Source organism: Callorhinus ursinus, unplaced genomic scaffold (assembly GCF_003265705.2).
Source record: "Callorhinus ursinus isolate GAN/ISIS: 27379988/994484 unplaced genomic scaffold, GSC_fseal_2.0 scaffold18, whole genome shotgun sequence".
Lineage (NCBI taxonomy): Eukaryota > Metazoa > Chordata > Mammalia > Carnivora > Otariidae > Callorhinus > Callorhinus ursinus.
The window spans coordinates 29,512,558-29,531,348 of NW_027397080.1; the positions used below are offsets into that span (position 1 = coordinate 29,512,558).

Here is an 18,791-nt window from a genome sequence, read left to right on the forward strand (position 1 = left end):
CCTTCTTTTGGCTGTCTATTTATTTTACTAACACAAACATGGCTCCATACAGAATTCCATCTTCAAATGAATCCAAATGTTCTAACAAATTAGTTTCCAAATAAATTTCTAACTACACAATGTCCCTGTGACTTATAAACTACCTGGGAATTAAAGGACATTATCTATTTATCAGTTATTTTCATGGCCAACCTATGATCTGGCCACGCATCTCTCTAATCTCTGCCTGGCCACGTGAGACTCAAGCATTCTGGTAAAAAGAAATTATCTTATAAAGCAGCACATTCCATTTTCAGGACACCTCTAAGAGTTAGAAAGTTCTTCCGTATCCTTAACAAAAATCTCAGTGATTTTTAAGACCAACTATGCTTTGTGGAGCTACAGAGAACACCTTTCATTCAGTCTGAATTATTACTTACCTTTAGACGTTCAATGGCTTCCTCTCCTCCAGGTGTAGACATGATCCTCTCCTGAATACTGGTCACAGATGTTAAGCCCACCTGACTATTGAGTGAGCAGGAAGATGGAGATGAAGTAAGGGACCCCATGGATGCTGTGGAAAAATTGCCAGGGCGTTGATTCTCAGAGGCTAGCAAGTACCTATGCTTATTGTTCTGAAAATCTTTCAGATCTGGGAGACAGAAAGAAGGGAAGGCAGAAAAAGTGGAAAAGAGGGAAAGGAGCAGAGGGAGAAAAAAAGACAGGAAGGAACACCAGCGTAAGAAAGGATAGCATTAAAGCGCCCAAAGACACACTATAATACAAAGACAAGTTACAATTGTTCTAGATGGCAGTTCTAAAACATGTCTGTCTTTAATACTGGTATCTCCTAGAGGTTAAGAACCACTTCTGAAACTAAAAAATTTAGGAACTAAAAAATTCCAGGGTGGGTTAACATTGTATTTAATAGGGGGTAACCCGAGCCTCAAAGGATAATGCTCAGGCACTCTCCGTAAACAAGACATGCTACATTCCTTCTATTCCTTCTAGAGCTCCAAATCTACAATGTTTTAGATTTCCACTACTCTTAAATCCCAGTAGTTTGTAATGGTATAGGAAAAAAGATGAACATTTATTTATCAGTAATATCAAACTGGCCCAGTATTTTATGGCATTCAGCAAAAATTCCCAAGAAGATACTATAGTTAAAACAAAAATCTGTAGTGTCCTTTGTATAGCAACATTTCAACATGCTAAAATGCATCTTTAACATATGCCTTTTTTTAAAAAAGGAGAGGTGAATGTAGAAATCACAAGAATTTTGTGTAAGTTCTGGTTGAGAACTCAGGGCCAATTACCTCAACAGGGAAGAACAATTAGCAAATTAATGAAGTTGGTAGAGTTTACACTCATCTATCAGCACAAGCAAAAATCAAGGCTGATTATTTGCTTATTATTGCAAAGTGAGGCTCTTACTCTGCCTAACAGTACTCCATGAGTCACGTGTGAGCTGAGTTCCTAGTATGGAATTCAAGTTCCAGGGACATAGTTTCACTTACTAAGGTCTTTAACAGAACTGTAAGTTTTGTTTTTAAATTTAGTTTTGATAAAAAGAGCCACAAACAACAAAATTCATTAATTTGCTGTTTGTACTTTCCTTCATTAGTCATCTTTGTCGAACAGACACCAGAGGAAAACCATAGGTATTGATGGATTTCTACTTTAAAATTAGCTCATGTTTAAAAATGTGAGAAAACCTACATTGTTTAAAATTCATACCAAAAATGAATTAAGTTTTCCTTAAATGATACGAGTCAATGCAGAGTCAGAAAACATTATTATTTGCTCTCTCTGGGTCTACTCATTTCTACTTAATCAAAGCCAGTTCTTGAAACCCCTTAAAACCAGTGGTTGCTTCAAGACAGTTTGAAAACCACCATCTGCAAATATAGAACATAGGAAAACAAGCAAGTCTTAAAAGGGGGATAGGAACTGGAGCAAAAAATCAGCCATCGAGCGATGGCAGCAAGGTAGGAAAGAAGAGGATGGGTGGAGCTTAGAAGGTCCAATGGACACATGCAAGCCCTAAAAGAAATTAATAGTAGACTGAAATGGAAATTCAGAAGTAGTCAGGGCTGCTCTCCTGCATGGAGACAAAATTAAAACTTAGTCATGCATAGCTTTTTGGGAGATGCCACAACTGCTCAGAAAAGAGTGAGGCAACAAGCTGACAGCACCACCTGGGGCACAAAAGCAAGAACAAGATGGTGTTTTTCTCACATCAGTATCAGTCAGCTTTGGAAATCTCAGACAGAGCTGTTCCAGTCAAGAGTCACTCTGTATTGGAGTGTTACCGTGTCTTCAAGGCCTAGCCTCATCACAGTGGCCAGGGCTACATTTGTTTTCTTCTATGTATTTCCTCCCTTCAAGCCCTATTACATGCCTCATTAAATGAACAAGCAAATCAATTAAAATCTAAAACTTAACCAAGAAGTCAAGATTCTTCATTTCTTCTAAGATAAAAATCCCCTCATGAATTATCTTAAAAGGGTAAGAAATCATGTCCTCACCAACTTAATGATATCTATGGAGAGAACGAGGTGTGATCCTTCATAAAAATGTCTCATTTCAAACACACATTTTAGACACCCAAGTTTTTAAAATCTAATGTATAATTCCAGAAAAGGAGAGGGGGAAAAAAAGTCTTCCTAACCACCATGTAAGCTGAGGCCCAAGATATGGAGGAAACTAACTTAGCATAAGCACAGGTGAGTGCTAACCCAACACTCAGAGCTACTCAGTCAGGGATAGTTTAGCCAACCAGAAGTGATTGTTTTTAACTGTACATACACCAAGGCTCAGAATTACATAGCTAATTTAAAATGAGTTTTCTATTAAATAATCAGACACGTGAAGGATCTCAAGAGGCCAAAAAGGTATAGTAATGATATTAAAAGCTGGGGCTCTGAGTTACACTATCCAATTGAACTACACAGAAACCATGGGATCTCTGGAGCAAATTAACTACCCAGGCAAGGGTGTCCTCATGGGTAAAATGGGCATAACAGAATCTTTTCCAGAATCAGTGACAGGATTAAGTGAGATAATACATTCAAGGTCACTATAAACACTCAGGAAATGTGAGCTGCTGTCATCACCATCATCATCCTCTAGGACTTTGGATTCAGTTTAATCACGTAAGTGGAAAAACTGAAGAGCAGAAGCAGCAAGAGACTCTTAAGCCTCTAAACTACTTAACCCATAAACTGAAATTCAGCAGCATTTGCTACATGGAGAAAGGCAAAAACAGGATCATTTCTGAATCTATAGTATGCTCTGTCTGGGATTTCCCTGTTAGGATTGCTGGCATGCAAAGCTCATTTTAAGGCTGATCCAGCAGAGGCAGATTAGCAAATCAGAGTACTGGAAATAACCAATACATGAAATACACACATTTGCCTCCACTTCCAGAGTAATCATCGATCAATGGATCAACTGAAGGTAAGCAGGAGGGAAAATACAAGAAGGGTCAAAGTTCAGGTTCAGCAGTGACACAGAGAGGGAACAGAGCAGCATTTGGGAAGATGAAAAAAATTAACACTTAGAATAGATTATCATTTTGCACACTGTATTCATTTAAACTCAGGTGTTAATCAGTAAGAAGAACTACTAAACTAGAAGAGACTTTGAAAATCTTATTAGAATTTAAATATTAATTTTTCACTCAAAAAATAAAAATATACTTTATCAAATAAACCCATATACTAATCTATCTGAATCATCCAGTTAACTTCTGATTAGACATTATGCAGACAGATCATAGAGGTTAAAAAAAGATTCATTTTAAGACAACACCGTAAAATAGTATTCTCTGGAAGTCTAGTTCTTGAATTTGACAGAAAATGGATATTTTTCCCTTCGTGTGTTCATAGGGAGCCAGGTGGGGAGTGTCCTTCAATCATTCTGCAGGAGGGGAAAGATACCACTCAAAGGTAAATCTTATCTGAAAGGGGACTGGAATGGTGGGTTTGTTACACATATATTACCACTACTACATTAATCCAGAGAAGCCCCAGTACAAAAACAAAAATTTCAAGTAACAATTTTACAAAGTGATTAATTTCTCCGTGAGAATAAACTCAACATTCCAAATAAACTTCACTGCTGATCTAAAATGAAAATCTAATAAAAATATAAGTGGTAACATATTTACTAAAACTAATTTCGTGAGTTCAGCTGGATAGCCTGGTACAGACTACATAAAGAAAGATTCTGAGATCATTTTTGTTGGATTTTTTTAAAAGAAAAAGCAAAAACAAAAAAAACCCTTTTATACCATCTAACTTCATCATGTTCTTTGAATCTAAGTTTAAATATAAGAACCCTGAAGAGGAAAAGATTAGAGTTTATGTTGATCCTTAATTCACTTACTATCAATAATATCTCCCAGCCCCTGAGCACGAAGAAGGTCCTTCAGCCGTGTCACCTCCTCCTTTAATTCACGAACCAGTTTGGCATTGGGGTCCTCATTGATAACAGCATTGCACTTAATTTGTTTTGCACGATCTGCATATCTATATCCAAAAAGAACATTCATTTTTGCCATTCTTCAGATACTCTACTTCTCATAAGTAACATGCCATTATTTCTAACTCTAAATCAAACAGCTTGAGTATTTACACATTTTATGAGCCTTACTAATAACATATGCATAGAAAGTTTTATAATATCTTATCAAGATGAGGAAAAAGGCTCAGTTGAATTTTAGTGATTTACCCAAAATAATAAAAGAAATAAATACCAAAAAGAGGACTCAAAATGCATTTGTGAGACTATATAGGGTTCTTTCCATCACTGGGAGAAGAGTAGAAAGTTCCATATTAAAGTAATGAAAACTATTCATATATAGAAATAACAGCTGACCCTTGAACAACGTGGGTTAGAACTGCATGGGTCCACTTATAATCAGATTTTTTTCGATAAACACAGTCCAGTACTGTAAATGTATTTTCTCTTCCTTACAATTTTCTTAATAACATGTTCTCTCCTATAACTCACTTTATTGTAAGAAAACACATGACTTATATGCATATACATATGTATTTGTACAACATACAAAATATGCATCAATCAACTGTTCATGTTACCAGTAAGGCTTCTGGTCAACAGTAGGCTGTTAGTAGTTGAGTTTTGGGGGAGTCAGGTTATATGTGGATTTTGACTGTGCAGAGGGTTGGCACCCCTAACTACTGTGTTGTTCAAGGGCCGACTCTATTCTATTAGTGAACATTCTGTAATTTTTTTTTAACACTATGTGTACTCATAATTGTATTACTTGTTAAGAGTTGAGCATCTCTATAATGATGAACACAAGGGAACTTCTTTTTACAGAAATGAATATCGTTAACTGAAATTGAAAACCATAAATAGGTAAATTCTATTACAATAAAAATCTCCCCCGCCCAAAAAATAAATAGAAATCCCCCCAACCCATGTTTTCCCTGTTATGAGAGGGATGGATCATTACTTACATAAAAAATTACCCATATAGCATAAGAAAACCAGTGGCATAACAAAATGACTTATGGTGGCACGGTATTCTATTTAGCTATCAGGAGCAACTGGAGTACCTCAGAGTGCTCAAAGTTTCATCATAGTTGATATCTGCTGGGCTCAGAGCAGCAACCATTGCAGTCCGAGAATTGCCACCTAAGAAGATGAATCATGGTTATTGCAAATCATACTCATTTTAGAAAGAAGAATTTTATTAAATTTATGTCAAATTAGTTAACACCATCTCAGATCCTAAGATTTAATCAAGAGTCAACAAGTGTCTTGAATGTTCCCATGCCGGGCACTGTTATACTGTTAATCTTGGTGTGTGGATCTACTGTGACCAGTTCTCCTCTCCCCACTCCAGTTAAGGCCTCAGCCACGCCACCAAAGTGCTCTTAGTGAGTCAAAGTCATAGTTACGTGGACAGTCCAGCAAGCCATTCTCAGTCTCTTCGTCTGTCAGTGTCATTTGACATAGCTCATCACTCCCTTCTAACAGGAAGGAGAGAAAGAGGCTAAAAGAACAGAGAATAAAGAGAATGACCTGAAGGTCAAAACCATCAGCAAAAAGGTAACATGGAGCTTCCAAAGAGGTTTGAAGAAGGAGCGATAGTTTGACGCAGGTACGGTTAGTAAGAAAACCACACGACCACACCACAGTCCATGTTCCCAGGTCAACAAGATGGGGGAGAAAACCCTGATTAAAAAGTAAGCATAACATAATTAAAAAAAAAAAAAAAAAGTAAGCAAATCCAACCAGCTTAAATCAAGAGTAACATGGCTATCTGGAGATTATTTTTCTCCAAAACAAACATATAAGACAATTAACCACAAAAGATAATCAATAAACAGCTTTAAAAAGATAACTACACACCAGTGATCAACGTACCTAGATTTTCTCGAAGGAGCCAAGTAAGTACAGAATCCCTGTAAGGAATAAAATCAGTCTTCTTCTTCTTCTTACTCTATTAAACAGAAAGAAATGGTCTTAGTATTGTTAGGGAGGAAAAATCCATATGAAAGGCAAACAAGTCTAAAATTCCTGAGTAAACTATAGTAGAACCCTATCACTGTTGAAATTTAACACTCATGGCTTCAATTCTTCACCATACCCAAAGTTCATGCAATAAAGTAATTTTTTCTCATTATATTTTATTTTGAAAAACTTCCAACGTACATGACAGTTTAGAGAGCAGCATAATGACTGACCATATATCCATCATGCAACTCCAACCGTTATCAGTATTTTGCCAATCATGTTTCTATTATCCCTCAAACACTTTATACTTTTTCTTCCTGAATAATTTTGGAATAAATTGCAGACACAATGCCCTTTTATCCCTAAATACTTCAGCAGATAAGGACATTCTCTTACACAGTCACAGTTCAATGACTGAATTCAGGAAATTTAACATCAATATAATACTATTAATTTAATAGCCTGTCTATATCATATCTTTTACAGCTAGTAGTGTTTTAAAGTAAATCCAACATTTCACCTATAAATAAATATTTCAGATACATATTTCCAACAGAGAAGGAGTTCTTTTTTTCTTTAAGTCTCAAACAATGATTTTTTACTTTTGCAGAGGGGCAAATATAAATCCTGGGCATTCCAGGTTAGATGTGCAGGAGCCAAGTCATTTAGTTAACGAATTTACTTGGCCAATCACCAAATCATTAAGTGGACTGTTGCATCTCTAACAACTCTTATAAAGTAATACACATTTGGTTTCTTTAGAAAGAAATCACACCCCAGATAAATTTAACCAACAGAGTTAGGACTCAAAGTGAAAAGGTCTAAAGACAGTGATGTGATTTGCTAATCTGGAGATTTGTAAAGACTGCAAGATGAATCGTCTGTATACATGTATCAAGCATTGACTTAGACAGTTATAACCCTCCTCATTATCACAGGATACAGCAAAAGGCACCAATACAAAGCCAGTACTAAAATGGAGGAAATTACATCCTTTGAAAGTAAAAATTAATGCAAATCCTTTGCAGATAACAGCTACTGCAGTATGTCCTGGCTGACGACTAGGTCGTGCTAATTTAAGAAGCCACTAAGGGGAAGCCAGGGTTCACTGATAAACATCTCTCCCCAGTCCTGGTACAATCTGAGGTTAAACTAAGGACGATCTAGTTCTTGCGAAAATATGGGTATTCAGAAAAAGAGTACTAAGTAGCTGACCTCTGGTCTGTAAAGGAGGAAAGGAAGTAGGCAAGTAGCAATTTAATTCCATCTCTTATCAAAAACATTCCCTCCAATTCATCCTATCCCACCCACAGACACACTTTCCACCAGTGAGAAAGTCATTTCCCATAGCAGGATCTATTTCCAAATGACAAAGACCTGTGGGGAGAATTAACCCTCTCAGTCAATCACAGCTTAGTGGGACTATCAGTCCATTGCAAAATTCTTGAGTCCTGAGACCTCAATTCTTCCTTCTCTAGCCCCTCACTACACCTAAACACTCCACTTTGCCTATAGTTAGTACTGAAAATGCTGCAAGATCTAAAGTACGTCACTTACAAACATTGCAAACAGTACTATAAAAATAAGCAGTTTCTCTTCGCCAAAAGATGTTCTATTTTCATTTTGGTCAATTAGACTAAATTAAGAAGGAGTAGCTAAATAAAGAAGCATGAAGAGAACTTCCACATTTTCCATATGAAAATATCTCAGAATTTTAGCCACTTCTTTTCTATTTGCTCTCTTACACAAATTAATCTCATCTATTCTCACAAATAAGGGCCTCAGTAATTACCCAAACAGGTTTACTTACTTACATCACTAGCCTCTCTAAAAAGAAGTGCTATCAAGTATGGACAATAATAATCCTGTTTCTCTCCCCAGTGGGAATAACGGTACATTTTAATTCACCAAAAATTATGCTTATTACATAAAAACTAAAATTTGTCTTTGATCCGTTATAGTTATGGCATAGATGCAAAGTTCTAAACTGGATTTTCCAAAACTAATTCTAAAAAAGTCATTTGCAAATTATTATGGCACAGAGCAATATGGGAAATATGCAGATAAATGTAAAACTTTTCCTTTGGTTGACAAAGAATGTTAAAAAAAAATGAGCAAATGGACAGGACAAGTTAGAAAAACAACTAAATTTTAACAGCTTTCATGGTTCTGGGACTCAGATTAGATATCTGAAGAATATCCACACTATTGAGTAATATCAAATAACAGATAGACTTTAAATCTAAGGCAGCTTTGGGGTGCCTGGGTGGCTCAGTCGTTAAGCGTCTGCCTTCGGCTCAGGTCGTGATCTCAGGATCCTGGGATCGAGCCCCGCATCGGGCTCCCTGCTCAGCGGGGAGCCTGCTTCTCCCTCTCCCACTCCCCCTGCTTGTGTTCCCTCTCTCGCTGTGTCTCTCTGTCAAATAAATAAATAAAATCTTTAAAAAATAAAAATAAATAAAATAAATAAAAATAAATAAATAAACCTAAGGCAGCTTTTTCCAATAAGCCAAAAGAAACAGGAAAAAAGTATTACTTTTTTTTTTTAAGATTTTATTTATTTGAGAGAGAGAGACACAGCAAGAGAGAGAACACAAGCAGAGGGACTGTGAGAGGGAGAAGCAGGCTTCCCTCGGAGCAGGGAGCCTGATGCAGGGCTCAATCCCAGGACCCTGGGATCATGACCTGAGCTGAAGACATATGCTTAAGACTGAGCCAACCAGGCGCCCCAGTATTACTTTTTATTAAGTAATTTTTATACAAGTAGAGAACAAAACTATATATTTTAAAATACAAGTATAAAATATTTCATCTTGCAGGGGCACCTGGGTGGTTCAGTCAGTTAAGCGTCTGCCTTTGGCTCAGGGTATGATCTCCGGGTTCTGGGACCAAGCCCCACATCGGGCTCCCTGCTCAACAAGGAGTCTGCTTACCCTCTGCCTCTGCTCACGCTGTCTCTCTCTCTCTCAAAAAAATAAAATCTTTAAAAAAAATAAAATATTTCATTGCAGATATTGCCTTTATCTCCAATGTTACTCATGTGATTCAGAATTGTTGAGTGCTCTATTATAAATGCAAAATAGTACTAAGAAATTTTAGAGTACTTGTAAGGAAATATAAGGAAAAGTCTATCATATTTGGATTAAAAGGATGCAAAGACCATGTGTTCTAGATACAGACTTTAACTTGATTCTACAGCCTTCACTTTATGTATAACCAAAGAGTAGAAAAAAAATTTTTTTAACAATTTAAATAATCCACGACTTTTCATGATAGGAAACAAGATTATACAGAGGTTTAAGAAAAATATCCTAATAATTTCAAGAAGGCAGCTATATTTTAGAATAGTACCCATAAGAAATATCTTTATTGCCCTTTCAAGAAGTTTATAGGTGACTTCAAGTGACAGTCCTACAGATCACTAGGAGAAACATCATTACGATAACACAATATAGAAGCTTCCTCAGTTTCTCTCTTGTGCCTTTATTCTGAATTCCTTCTCCAAAACACATCATATTCCCTAAATTAGGTTTGATGTGCAGTCTCATGATTCATGGTCACTCTAAACAGCAATTCTAAATTCCAGAGCCAGAAAGCAAGTAACAAGAAGTTATTTTTCAAGGTTCCATTCCTACTTATGCCTCCATACATCCTGCTGAGGATTTACAATCATCACAACTGATTCTGCAGCTAGTTCAGTGTCTAACAAACCCCACCGTACCTTGCTGGTGCAGTTATCCTACAGATGAAGCATTTAAAAGAAAGAATGAGAACACAGGGTAAGCCTTCAAACAGAAAGTACTTCAAAGTAATAAATTGATTGTGATTTTTCAGAAACAAGCAAGAAAGCATTTGATTCTTTTTAGGGATTCAAATGACATACTAAACTAGAATGCACAATGACTAGTACTTCCTTAGCCTTTAACCTAAAAAAATGAAGCCCCTGATACAAAAGTGTTTCAGATTTAGTGTCCCACTGTTAAAGAATAGGAAAAGAATAACACAATTTTAAAAAGTATATTATTGGCCCCCCAAATCAACAGCATTCACCAAGGCAAATGCTTAAAAAACTCCAAAAGGTACTGCATCCTACTTAAAAAAGATTGTATAGGAAAAGAACATGCAACAAAAACCCTTGGTTTTGATGAGAAATCTGAAGTAAGGCTAAACAAGGAATCAAACCCTAGGTCTTTGTAAAGAGCTAGTTTTCAGTCTAGCCTTTATAGATCTATGTTTACTTTCACTCTCCTTAATCTCTTTTACGTTCAGTAGAAAGTCAAAGTGTGTTATACCTAGGATCTTATCTGAAAAGATTACAGAAAAGGGCCAAAAAAGGTCGGTCTTCATAAACACATAAAATATCATCAAGTACATTTGCTGAACAGACAAGTTTTCCCATGTAACCAAGTATATAATACTTACCACTTCTGCCAAGGCTGAAATGACTTTGCCCAGAGTTGTGAGAGATTTATTAATATTTGCTCCTTCCTGAAATCAATACCAAACATGAAAGAATTATGATGAAGAATTTCTTCTACTGCCACATCATCTATAATGCATAGGATACAATTAAGCCTTATATTAGCACTCTTTGTTTACTTATGACCACAAGTTCTAAAAACCTCTCTTAGTCCTCAGTCTCTCCCCTGTTCACTTAATGCCATGCCAGGACCACACACCTAACCCACAGTCCTGAGTACTGGCAGATGGCTTGCCCCAAAAATTTATGGACGCAGCTTTCTTCCCCCCAACTCACCAACATGCAATTTCTGCTCTTGTTAAATAAGCATCCCTCTGGAGAGGGCTGTGTGTGTTCTCACATTCGGATCTTGTACCATCAGTGTCGCTTCCATCCAGCCTGTTCCTCAAAACACCTTTCACCTTTCACCTTGACCATCAAGTCCTCCTTAACTATTACATTATGTTACTTATCTTTCATTGAAGTTATAGATCAGGCATCAGCAAAATGTTTCTGTAAAGGTTTTGCAGAAGTTTGCAGAAGTTTTGCAGAAGTTTCTGTAAAGGTTTTTGCAGAGACCATGTGGTCTCTGTCACAAGCTCTCAGACTTACTGTTGTAAACAGCACACAAAGGTGGCTGTGTCCCAATAAAATTTTATTTACAACAGGTCAGATTTGACCTACTGGCCATAGTTTGCTGACCTACGTTACAGAACATTTACTGACTAGGTCAACTGTTTGATAAAATAAATACCTTTAATCGAGTCCCTTTGGCACCAGTTGAATCAGCTCGTTCACTTCCTGCTAGATCCACCAAGCTGATTTTACTGACCTGGTCAAGAATAAGAACATTGGGGTAATTCAAAAATAAGCAATGCAGAACTAGAAGACATTAAGAGGCAGGAAATTAAAAATCAGGCATGAAGAAGACTACAAATATTAGTTAGGGCTCTTACATATGGCACAAAAAGACACCGCATGCACAAAAGTTCACAGCAATTTTCTTGGTTCAAATAAGTAATTTTAAAATACACATGACATATTTTATAACGGTGTGTCATAAAAATATAAAACTCAATAACCCATTAAATGGCATATTAAATATGAAGCCTCCAGCAACTGGAACTCTCACACACTGCTGGTGGGAATGTAATATGATACAGTCACTCTGGAAGACAGTTTAGCAGAGTTGTAGACCTACAGAGCTAAGCATATACCTACCGTAAGACTCAACCATTGTACTCCCAGGTATTTACCAAGAGAAACAAAAGCAAATATCCACACAAAGACTTGTACACAAATGTTCACGGCATTTTCTTTTTTTTTTTTTTAAAGATTTTTATTTATTTATTGAGAGAGAGAGAGAATGATGGAGAGACAGTATGAGAGGGAGGACGGTCAGAGGGAGAAGCAGACTCCCTGCTTAGCAGGGAGCCCGATGCGGGACTCGATCCTGGGACTCCAGGATTATGACCTGAGCCGAAGGCAGTTGCTTAACCAACTGAGCCACCCAGGCGCCCCATTCACGGCATTTTCATTTTCATGATCAAAAACTGGAAACAATTTAAATGCCCACCACCAACAGATGAGTTAATGCACTAACTGTGATATATCTATATAGTGGACTACTAATCAGCAATGAAAACAAGTGAACTACTGATAGACAAAACAACACAGGTAAATTTCAATTATGCTAAGTGAAAGATGCAAGGCAAGAAAATAGTACATACTCTATAATTCCATTAATATAAAATTCTGGAAAGTGTAAACTAATCTGCAGTGACAAAAAGCAGATCAGAATTGCCTAAGTATCAAGGTGGAAGGAGTGATACAGTTAGATTATAAAGCGGCATGAGGCAACTTTTCAGGGGAATGGACGTGGTAATGACTTGGACTATGATACTGGTTTTAAAGGTGCATACACAGGAATCCAATTTTATACCTTAAATATGTGTGGTCTATTGTACTTCAACAAATCAATAAAGTTGTTAAAAAAATAAAGCTTCAGAAAAGTCAGACAAAAGTATCCAAAATGGATTATCAAAGAAGCTATGGTTATAGGATTAACATCATTATTTTTGTAGATGTGACATCATAGAAGAATAAAATGCTTTCACACAAGATGTACTAAATAGCGTTAATACTGTAACTAGCTAAGCAGTGTCAAGTTATCTGATCACCTATATGAAGGGTATGTTTTTTTAAAATAATTTTCAGCTAGGGAGACAAACCATAAGAGACTCTTTTTTTTTTTTTTGACAGAGAGAGGCACAGTGAGAGAGAGAACGCAAGCAAGGGGAGTGGGAGAGGGAGAAGCAGGCTCTCCGCTGAGCACGGAGCCCGACGCGGGGCTCAATCCCAGGACCCCAGGATCATGGCCTGAACCAAAGGCAGATGCTCAACATCTGAGCCACCCAGGCGCCCCCCATAAGAGACTCTTAACTCTAGGAAACAAACTGAGGGTTGCTGGAGGGGAGGTGGGTGAGGGGATGGGGTAACTGGGTGATGGGCATTAAGGAGGGCACTTAATGTAGTGAGCACTGGGTGTTACATGCAACTGATGAAACACTGAACACTACCTCTGAAACTAATAATATGATATATGTTAACTAAATTGAATTTAAATACAAAATTTTAAAAATAAGTAAAATAATTTTCAGCTAAAAACAAGTCACCAAGTAAAAGGTGATCCTAGTTTTTAGTGATGTCAGTATCACAAAGTACTCAGTTTATAAGGCAAAGGATCTTTTATCACTGCCAGTATAATAAATCTAACTTCAGGTTTAAAAATCCAGCTGCATGCTACTTAGCTATGTAGGCAGAGAAGAATTCAACATAAATTTACTACTAACAATAACAATGCTAAAATTCACATTTATTGAATGGTTACTCTGAGCCAGGCACTATTATATGCACTAACCTGTATCAATATTTAATCATCTTAACAATCCTATGAGGTTGAGGAAACTGAGGCAGAAAGAGGTTAAGTAACTTGCCAAGGTAACAGTGCTACAAAGTGGTAGAGGCAGGATCTAAAGCAAGCAGTTTAACTCCAAAGTCTACTATATTTACCTACTATAGAAAAGGAGACATTAACAAGCAAGGTATTCAAAGAGCATCAGGACTGCTGTGCAGTCCTTTACTTTCAGAGGAAAAAGACACCTTGTCTGCTTAATTGTTTGCTTAAATATTTAATCCCACAATAACGTTATCAGAGCTCAAAACAAACAAAAAAACCTATATACCAAGCAAGTAATTAAGAGGTTCTAGTTAAGAAGAAAAAAAAAGGAAGCATTTTCTCCCCACAGAACTGCTTAACTCTCTTGCACAGAGTAATTTTTGAGACCCAATGTCTTTGCTTTTCTTAACTCTATTTTCTGTCTTGCAATTTCACTCAAAATCCCATGTCAAAATTGGTTTAGAGTGGGAATAAAAATGACAAGCAAAAGATACAAAATATTCTCCGTTAAGTTAAAGGGCAACTTTCTCCCCTCCATAAGATGCAGAGAGTAGCAAGAGAGACTTCTGAAAATCCCCATTCTATACAACTCAAGCCCAGACACTGAAGTTGTCCTACCTTCTCAGTGGAAAGGTTGGTCTCAGTATCATGTTTCTTCTGGGTGAAAACAATGGTAAACACAGCATGGGAACGGCTACTTGTTTCATTCATGTTGGTAGCTGCCACCGTCCTAAATAAACATAAAGATGACATGTGACAATGGAATTCTTAGATGAAAGTTAAAATGGACAGCAGGCTCCATGTTAACTGTAACAATCACAAGCAACAACTTTATTCATAGATCATGAGATTGTCACTTACATAAATTGTTCTCAATACACCTTATTTGTGAGCCTATCAAGTTATCCCCAACTCCAAAGGTCCCCCATCAGAATCATTTTTCATACCTCAGTTGTCCCTTTAGAAACCACCAACGCATTTAATTTTTATTCTTTATTTTGTAATCAATTACTTCCATAGGCATGTGATTATCCAACATTTTACCATGACTTAATCAAAACCTGATATTAAAACTTAACCAAAGTTCTGACATGTTTCAGCACCGCATTGTTTTGATGAGAAGATGCTGACTATGCGGAAGCCCTTACTTTTTACCCCAGCACAGCCAAAGGATCAGAGGATCTACAATTAAAGCAACTTTCAAAAGTATAAAGGTGGTCTCAATCCTTAACTGGGAATAAAGGACCTGAAAATGTGCCAAAGCCTTCAGTCATTAGTCTATTTCTACCATACCTGGCTTTGTTCCCAGCATCCATGAGGTCAGCAATGTCTGTGTAGGAAGTGACTGCCAGCTTGGACAGATCCTCCACATATGGGCCAAGAAGTGGGTGTTCACGCACACGCAAATGACCCTTGTTTTTTGGATTCAGCAGGTCTCGTACTCGTTCACAGTAAATTTCCATGTAGCTCACCTAGGAACAAATTATTAAAGTGAACTGGAGGACTTGGAAAAAGAAATACTGTACATTAAAAACATTTTTTAACAACTTTTATTAAAAGCTCTACAATTGGGGTGCCTGGATGGCTCAGTTGGTGAACCATCTTCGGCTCAAGTCATGGTCTCAGGGTCCTGGGATTGAGTTCAGCATCGGGCTCCTTGCTCAGTGGGGATCCTGCTTTTCCCTCTGTGGCTCCCCCTGCTTGTGTTCTCTCTCTCTCTGTCAAATAAATAAATAAAATCTTAAAAAAAAAAAAAGGCTCTACAATTAGGGGTGCCTGGCTGGCTCAGTCAGTACAGCACACAACTCTTGATCTTGGGGTCGTGAGTTTAAGACCCACACTGGACACAGAGATTACTTTTAAAAAAAGTTCTACAATGAGAGATCAGCAATCTTTTTTTTTTTTTTAAGATTTTATTTATTTGACAGAGAGAGTGAGAGAGCACAAGCAGGGGAGCAGGAGAAGGAGAAGGAGAAGCAGGCTCCCCGTTGAGTAGGGAGCCCAATGAGAGACTCGATCCCAGGACCCTGGGATCACGACCTGAGCTGAAGGCAGATGCTTAACCATCTGAGCACCCAGGCGCCCAAGATCAGCAATCTTTATAAAGGGAAATGCCATAGGTCTAGTCCATTTTATTCTATTAACAGTTGCACAGACATCACTGACCAGCTTAGAATCAGCCTTCTGACGGTCTCAGGAAAGTAAGGAGGTAAGAAGGCTACCTCCGCAATCAGTAGCCGCTACTTGTCTAAGTCAGAAAAAATACCATTTTTAGTAGCAACTTACCAGTTACCAATACACTTTTAAAAATGTATGCTGTTGTCAATAATTAAGGATTACAGTGAGGTTACTCTAAAAGCTTGGAAATAAAAATTCTATTAGTGTTAAAATCAAGCAACACTATTGATATTCCAGAGCAGGGAAGACAACAGAGGCCAGCAACCCCAGCGCTGTAAGACTGACCACACACAAACCCTGTATCTACCACAAGGAGTGAGGACTAGTCAGCAGGGAGCCTGACTGCATGGTGGGGCCCATGAACAACTTGTGAGGGAAGAGGAAGCCTCGGCAAGTACACTACCAGAACTCCCATCCCGCCAACAGGACCGTTCCTATCGTGGAGAGGAAGTTCTCAGACTATCCTTTCTTTACCTGAGCCAAGCAAGCATCTCAATCATCTAGTCAACTCCTCCCTCTCTAATTCCATGCTCACTAAAAAAACCAACAGGGTTCCAACAGAAGTCTGTCCACAGGGAGATAAAAAGATAATACACCAGGCTTGCTAATATTGAGTGTTCTGGTCTAGGGAAGAGTTTTCCTCAAGGGAAAGTAACAAATAAAACTAGTGGTTTTATAACCTAAGTCAAATGAGCTTCACTAAAGAGTCTGGCTTTGAAGGATGCTTCTGGTCCTGATTTATCTATAAGATCACACTTCTAAGCAAATAAAGCTCTGGACTAGGGGAAATTCACCATAGGAAGCCTCATTATGGTCTTCCCTTGTGTATCCTGAGCTACTCGAGCACACAATAAAATTTCAGCACTTGTCAACTTCAAATTTCTATAGACACATTTCTGAGTGTCTGAAACAACAGAATCTCCATTTCTATTGCTTTTTTCTTTCACTCGGTCTCAGATCTGACTGTATATTTATACTGTATTTCAAAATCAGTTTTTTAAATATTGAGAACCCTTGAAGTAACTGATCCCCTATGAGATTAAAACAACAGGACAAATATTCCTTCTTAAAGCAGGTCTTCCTACAAAGTGAAATGGTACTTTACTCATTCTTGTGTAGTACTTAAACTTGGACATAAACTCCAGAATCCCAGAAAGATACTATATCTTCTTGGAAGACTTACCTCTTTTTACCGAGGTGTGGGAAGCATGAGAACCCAAGTAAATGAGGTAAAGGCTGCTGTGCTCTGCTACTTACTCTCTACCACGCAAACCCACCTCAAGCCAGCACTAGTTCTTTTACTTCTGAGCCAACCACTACAGACCCCACTTGGAAAATTCAATTCACTGAGCAGCATTATCTTCCAGGCACTTTCTAGGCACATGGCATATATCAGTAAATAAAACAGACAAAAATCCCTGCCCAGCAAGCTTATGATTCTAAATAAAAATAAACAACACATACATACATAAACAGAATTATAAAGTAGGTTAGAACACGATGATTACTATGGAGGCAAAAGGAACAGGACAAGAGAGACCAGTAGTGCTGGGGTGGAGGGCAAGTTGCAGTGTTAATTAAGGTGGTCAAAGTACACTTCGTTGAGAGGGTAAGACTTGAGCAAATGATTTGAAGGAGTTGAAACACTTAGACAAAAAGATATCCAAAGGAAGAAAATTTCAGGCAGAAAAAAAAGTAAATGTAAAGGCCCTGAGGTAGGAAAGTTCCTATTGTTCCAGAAACAGCAAAAAGCCAGTGTGGCCGGAGCAAATAGAGGGAAGCAGAAGAGGAGGTAGAGGTCCCACAAATGTAAGGAACCACAGTATCAACTAGGGATCTACACTGCACTCCAAGCAAGCCTATGAACTCTGATATGAAAGGAAATGGCATCTTCTTTTATTATCTATAAGCTCAAAAAATTGTCACATTCTCTCACTCTCTATCCTTTGAATTTATTTAAAATATGTGGTATTTTAATAAGAATAAAAATCTACTGAATTTGGGCGCCTGGGTGGCTCAGTTGGTGAAGCGACTGCCTTCGGCTCGGGTCATGATCCCAGAGTCCTGGGATCAACTCCCACATCGGGCTCCCGGCTCAGCGGGGAGCCTGCTTCTCCTTTCTGACCCTCTCCCCTCTCATGCTGTTTCTCTCTCTCTTTCTCTCAAATAAATAAATAAAATCTTAAAAAAAAAAATCTACTGAATTTTCATTTGCTATACATCTAGTCTTCAAAAAGAATAGTTATAGGATGAGAAGTTATTTGGAGAATTAATTTTAAAAAATATTTTTAGAGCTTCACATTCCCCTTTTGGTGTATCATAGTCACAAGGTAGAATTCTCTAAAATTAGTAAAATTTATGCAACACTTTATAGGTAAAGAAAAAAACCCAAACCATCTAGGTGGGTCAACTAGGAATTGTGTAAGTCCTACAGAAAATCACAACACATACATAAAAAAAAAAAGTTTGTTTAAAAAAAGCTTCATGTCTCAGAACAACAGGCTCATGTTAACAGAACACTTTAGTAATTTCAGTTTCTATGGAACTGAGTACCAAAACTGAAGATAAGTGAAACACCAGCTTCAAAAAGCACATATCAATAAGTAGAAATGTTTATCAACTATATTAATGTATATAATGTAATTCTATAGACCTCCTCTTCAAAGAGCTGGAGTATACACTAGATGAAGAATAACTGTCTAAGATTATAAGCAATTATAA

General features: G+C 37.5%; 1 protein-coding gene across 12 annotated transcripts in view; it reads right to left on the reverse strand.

Moving 5' to 3' along the window:
- KIF1B (kinesin family member 1B) overlaps positions 1 to 18,791 on the reverse strand; it is a 142,512-nt gene that overhangs the window by 80,111 nt on the left and 43,610 nt on the right. For 4 of the 12 annotated variants that reach the window (XR_012381374.1, XM_073903364.1, XM_073903358.1 and 1 more), the window contains exons 6-15: positions 15,186 to 15,364; positions 14,511 to 14,622; positions 11,688 to 11,765; positions 10,897 to 10,962; positions 10,196 to 10,213; positions 6,385 to 6,460; positions 5,571 to 5,649; positions 4,372 to 4,514; positions 3,394 to 3,435; positions 420 to 631 (exon numbers count right to left, since the gene is read on the reverse strand). Coding sequence is in view for 11 of the 12 variants with exons in the window: in XM_073903364.1 (XP_073759465.1) it covers positions 420 to 631; positions 3,394 to 3,435; positions 4,372 to 4,514; positions 5,571 to 5,649; positions 6,385 to 6,460; positions 10,196 to 10,213; positions 10,897 to 10,962; positions 11,688 to 11,765; positions 14,511 to 14,622; positions 15,186 to 15,364 (1,005 nt within the window). In the remaining variant the exon portion in view is untranslated. The remainder of the gene's footprint in view (positions 1 to 419; positions 632 to 3,393; positions 3,436 to 4,371; positions 4,515 to 5,570; positions 5,650 to 6,384; positions 6,461 to 10,195; positions 10,214 to 10,896; positions 10,963 to 11,687; positions 11,766 to 14,510; positions 14,623 to 15,185; positions 15,365 to 18,791) is intronic. The other 8 variants (XM_025855680.2, XM_025855678.2, XM_025855679.2 and 5 more) reach the window with 5 other exon arrangements.